Source organism: Nestor notabilis, unplaced genomic scaffold (genome assembly GCF_000696875.1).
Source record: "Nestor notabilis isolate BGI_N333 unplaced genomic scaffold, ASM69687v1 scaffold35159, whole genome shotgun sequence".
NCBI classification, from domain to species: domain Eukaryota; kingdom Metazoa; phylum Chordata; class Aves; order Psittaciformes; family Psittacidae; genus Nestor; species Nestor notabilis.
In genome coordinates, this window is record NW_009942972.1 from 14,422 (window position 1) to 20,180 (window position 5,759).

The 5,759-nt window shown below is 38.7% G+C and overlaps 1 protein-coding gene across 1 annotated transcript in view; it reads left to right on the forward strand.

Moving 5' to 3' along the window:
- MYO9B (myosin IXB) overlaps window positions 1-5,759 on the forward strand; it is a 33,789-nt gene that overhangs the window by 5,574 nt on the left and 22,456 nt on the right. Inside the window, 6 exon segments of the mRNA XM_010021656.1 lie at window positions 2,889-2,983; window positions 4,593-4,655; window positions 4,782-4,828; window positions 4,831-4,868; window positions 5,009-5,109; window positions 5,389-5,518. Of these exon segments, the coding sequence (XP_010019958.1) occupies window positions 2,889-2,983; window positions 4,593-4,655; window positions 4,782-4,828; window positions 4,831-4,868; window positions 5,009-5,109; window positions 5,389-5,518 (474 nt within the window).

Genomic DNA, 5,759 nt, shown 5'->3' on the forward strand with positions numbered 1-5,759 from the left:
GGCTGCTATTTTTGACTCGCTCTCTTTTTATATATCTCGTGTTCTGCATTGGACAGATTTAGTTTCTCATTCTTACCTGTCTCCTCGTGGACTCACATGGGAAAACAGTAAATGGATTTGGTTGTAGAAATTATTATTTCTCTTTAGCTGAAATTCTCTTGTCCACTCACATCTTCTGAATTTATTCTGTGAAGGCAAACCAGGGAGATATTTCATTTGAATCTGAGCTATGTATATAGAGTACCTAGCTAGAATTAGCTGTGAAAAGATGCTTTCCATGCAGAACAACAGCTAGGTAATGTGGGAGCTTCATTCTTATCTGTAATCCTTTTATTCTTGTAGGATAAAGCTATAGTAGGGTGAAGATATTTAACCACTATTAATATCTAACCAAACCATTTAACACATTAAATATTGGCACCTTTCTGGTTTTAGGCACTTCTTATACAGTTAACTTTTCAAAGTATATTTGAGAGTGTGGTAGCAGTGATTAGAGTTTAATGTTACCCCCCAAAAAAATTCCCCACCCAAAATGTTAAGCAACTTGGAATGTTCTTTAAAGAGTTGTAGATGTTAAAGGCTCTTATGAGAAGACCATTCAGCACATGAAAACTTTCCTAAAACTGTTAATATTAGATCAGCTTTTAAGAATTTACTGTATGCTTTGACTAAATACCAGACACATGAGATCATAAGAGCCTTTAGTTTTAAACTGTATTCATTACTTACATGAGTAATCACTAAGAAAAGTTTTTCAGGAAGCCTGGGTTTGGGATTTCTTAACTCTGCAACGCCAAATGTTTGTTATTAAAAAATAATGTGGCAAATTTAGCTGTACTGGTTGTATAGGACTAGTAAACTGGGAGTTAACTGGTGCCTTCAGTTCAAACAACTTTCTAACAAGAAGCTTTTTCTGGAATCAATTTGCAAGTGCGCTATTCTGCAGCCTGGCAAAGTTCACTGCAACAGGTTTCTTACCACACTACCTGGGATGCTGGGTAGTGTTCTTTAGAGAACCACAGCTGGGAGGAACTGGCTTTTCATTTACAAAGCAGAATATTTCCTGTGCTGATGTTACTGGACTTCCACTTTTGGTTTGATGGTGGTTGGTAACTGTAAGGAATTGACCTGCATTTTATGCATACATTAATATGCATGTGTATGCAAAATGGGCTCTAAAAACCACATCTGGCTGATAACTTGCTGGATAGTAGCTATAAAAAGATATTGATGACTCTGGTCGATGCTTTGAAAATGTGATTGGGGATAGATGCTGTTTGCATCATCTCACATGTAGCACGGTCTCTAGAAAACAGAAGGTTGAACTCAGCCTCAGTTACCTATAAGCAGTGCTGGACACAAATTTTCTCTTTGGAAACCCACTGACTTTTGTGAAGTTACAGCAGAAAACCACCCTGTGGGTTTTTACCCTGCACAGAAAGAGCTCCTTTAGCTCTTTCCTTTAGGTCAGAAATAACAGTTGTCTAAGAATTCTGAACGTTCTCCCAGTTCATAAGAAGTTTCTCAGGTTCTCTGAACTCTGGGCAGCCCCCAGTAGAAATCTACTTGCTAAAGAGCTTTGAGCGCCTGTTTTAGTAATAGTGATCAAGGTGTCACACTGCAGCCCTTGAGGTAGTCTGAAAAAAAAAAAAACCCAAAATGCCCCCCCAAAAAGGGAAGAGTTTCAGTAAACAGACATTTGACTGCCATGAAAACAGTACTTCCCAGGATATACACCATAATGTGGCGGTTCTGTGTGTAAAAGTTCAGTTCAATGTTGTCTCCAGTATTCATGTCCATCATTCTCCGGATGTGTGTGTGGAGGAAGAGGGTGGCATTTTTTGTGAAAACATTCCATGAATGTTCTATATTAGGGGAGGCGGATTTCCTAATGGAGGCCTTCATTGCTTAGAGCTTGAAGAGGAAGGATCCGTGGCAGGAATTGCTGGTGATAGTCTGCACCGAGCAGTGTAGCTCTCCAGACAATTGTATTTTATAGAGGCTTTCTTCTCTATATGCTGCACATTAGAAGGATCACAAGTTTCTCTGAAGCTAAGAATGCATAGTTAAGAGTTCATAAAGTTAAGGACAGTCCCAATAACTAATTCTACTGGACTTTTGGATGTAATAGGTTATCCTTATAATTCTTAAGTGTGGCTCATGCAATGGATATTTTGTGTTGTGTACTAGCAACTAACAGAGGGCTCATGATGCAGGCAGAAGTTATGCAGATGCACAATTAGGATCTGTGCCATCCCTGGCTTTTCCCCTTTCCTGATGCCTCATAATGAAACTACATTTTTCAGTGGCACATAGTGGGGTTAACTGGCCAGCGAGTGTCGTGGTTCTGTAAACCAAAGGCTTTCAGATTGCCTTCTTCCTGGTTTTTTGAATACGCAACTTTGGAAATTCATGGGCTGACTGTAGAAATGAGATCTTCGTGTTCCCTTCTCACTTAAAGAAAAATTGTGTTCTTTGGGAATTTTTTGAGTGGGAGCAATACATTAGGGAATAGGATGTAGTTTGTGGACTGGGAGGGGCAATTTCGTGGTAATTGTGCTGTCATCTTCCTACTGAATATCCTCTCTAAGGTCTTAATTGTTAGTATCGAGGGTGATTTACACACTCCAGCTGTGATTACCTTTCCTGTGCTCTAAGTGTATTATTCCCCTCCCTCAGTCCATCAAATATTATTGCACAGGACAAATAATAGAGCTGTGAGGAATAGTGGAGGCTTCTTAAACTGCCTTTTTGGCATTTGTGTGCTGCCATTGCCTTAGTATTTCATGTTTATTCTCAAGCTAACAGGAGGCTGAACAATGAACAGAAAAGCTGTGTGTTAGCATATTTTGTTTAATTGAAAATTAAGTCTTTTTGCTTTATTACAGGCATTTGGAAATGCAAAAACAGCACATAACAATAACTCCAGTCGTTTTGGGAAGTTTATTCAAGTCAACTATTTAGAGAATGGTATTGTCCGAGGGTAAGTACAGCCTGAAGTGGTGCTGGGGTTGATCTCTGTGCATTTAGGAATTGGTGAAGACTGTTGTATATAAAATGCTGCCTTGTTGAGGTGGTTCTCTTGTGAGAATAGCTTGCTGCTGTGGAGTTTTCAAGGCTCTAACTGAGCGTTGTGGAATAATCAGGTGATGGATAATGTTCTTACCTTGCTGTATGACCGTATCAGGTTAAGAATTTGCTGCTGCATCTTTACCTTCATGCTAAATGAAGGCTCGCTTCACAACACCCATTGTCATTTCCAGTTTGCAATTAAAAACAGAAGATCTGAATGTTGAAGAGGAGTTGGGAGAAGTGAAATAGATTTGAGGAAGCCATTGCAAAGAAACAATCTGAACACAGCATTTTATAAGGAAGACTATAAAATTATGGTTTTATTTGACTTAGTTGAGGTGTGTGCTTCTCTCTGAAGGTCAAACATGAAATATTCTATATTTACATTTTTTAAATATGATAGTCACACCTCAGTCTTAGAATTCTACTCTATTAATATTTTTTACCCCATAGTAGATGCTATAATATCATACTACTGTAGTCCTTCAATATTAATCAAAAGTTATGCTTCACTCTTCTTTAGTAGTGGGCACTTTCACTTCAAATGAAGAATTTTGTCCAAACATTTTCTGTGATATTAGTAATCTGTGTGCAAATCCTTGCGTAGTGACTTCTCTAACATCAAGCCATAAAATCATTTCTTTCAGATCTTGCTTTGTAAAGTGCATCTTACATTTTGAATGCTTGTATCTGCCAAATTTGCAGCAGTATGTCACACGCTGTCAAGATGTACCTGGGCTAGTTCAGGTGCAAGGCCATAATTCCTAATATTGGTATGGAATTCTGCCTGGAGCGGAAGCTTGCTGCACTCTGGAGTGTCACCAGCTATCACTGGCTTGTGTGCTCTGGTGTGTCTTTCCTTTGGGTCATCTTGCTGTTTGCAGTTTACAAAATGGCAATAGCAGAAGTGACTGGCAACTCTGTACCACGTTTACGTTGAACTAAGTACAGTTTGAACACATTTGTTTTGTCTTCAGCATGAGAAAAAGCTGCTTGAACTGTGTCCCATGTCAAGGAGTTTAGATTATCATTTAAAGAGATTACTTTGGCAAACTGTAGGGTTTCTGGCTGGCTTCCATTTTAGGCTGATGTATATAGTGTCATGAAACATCTAACATTTGTTAGATTGAGAATCAGTTATCCAGTATATTTTTGGCATCTTGTAGTCTTTGCATTCCTTGTCAGATAACTGTTAGTCTCACAGTGGATAACATACTGTTAGCACTCTACATACTTGTTTCTGCTTACAGATTTTCATCAGCACTTCCCTAGCTTTGTCTGCCTTTCCCCAGTTACGACTGAACCCAAGCACCCGAGATGGGTGTTTCTCTTTTGATTCAGTTACAATATTGTTCATACTGAAATTCTTGGTTTAGACTGAAGACAGTGACTAAGCTATTCTCTTGTATGCTTTAGTGCAGATTGCATTATTTGAACTCTCTTGCCAGTTGCTGTGTGACGTTTTATGAGGTCTTTTCTTTTGCCCTCATGCTGCTTTTTCGTTTTTTGTGGCTCTTTAGGGCTGTTGTTGAAAAATACCTGCTTGAAAAATCTCGCCTGGTTTCTCAAGAGAAAGATGAAAGGTAAGAGATCAATACAATTTGCTAACACAGTTACAATCCCTGCAAGAGTTTAAGATAGTCTAAAGTACATGGAATAAAAGAAAAATCATTCTGTTTTTGTGAAAGAGAGACTTACTGTCTTTGTAGGAACTACCATGTCTTTTATTATTTGCTACTTGGAGTCAATGAGGAAGAGACCTCAAGCAACCTGAAGATTATTTCTACCTCAATCAGGTAATCTGTGACAGGCATTTACCCATGCATTGATAAGTGTTGTCTGTCTGTTGTGTTAAAGGTGAAAGACTGCAGAACTTGTTCTCTTTGTGATGTTTGGGCTTCATTCTTTGCCTTTAATTATGGATCTCTCTTCCCAGCATAACTTGAAAATTGAAGATGGGGAAGATCTCCGACATGACTTTGAAAGATTAAAACAAGCCATGGAGATGGTTGGCTTCCTTTCAGCAACAAGAAAACAGTAAGTAGAATCGTTTAAGCTTTTGTTACTGCTGGCTTGTTAATGTTCATGTTGCAATAAACTGCATGTGCGTTGGGGTCACATCTAGTCCAGTGGGAAGCAAGGTGAACTGAGTTGGAACTGGATGGTCTTATGGTTCTTTCCAACCTAAACTATTCTATCATTCTATGAGTATTTGAGGACTTGCAGACAAATTCTTGAAAGCAGAATTAAGCTGCTAACCTGTTGTAATGAACTTGTAAGAAAAAACTCTTATAAAATTCAATTTTTCTTCCTTAGGATTTTTGCAGTGCTTTCAGCTATTCTTTATTTGGGCAATGTTACATACAAGAAGAAAGCTACAGGTCGTGACGAAGGGTTGGAAGTGGGACCTCCAGAAGTGTTGGACATTCTTTCCCAGCTTTTGAAAGTAGAGTACTTCGCTTTAGCTCTCATGTTTGATACACCTTTGCATCATGCTTTGCCTCAGCATTTTGGATATCTTGGTGCCCAGTTTGCTGTATCTAGATCTGGTTTAGGGTACTTCCACAAAGTTTATGGGGAGGGGAAATAGATGAAATTGGTGAAACTGTTGGGGCTAGGGATGGAATATAGCCCATAGCATGGAAATAGAATTTGTTTACTTGTTAATCATAGAGCTGAGCAGGAAT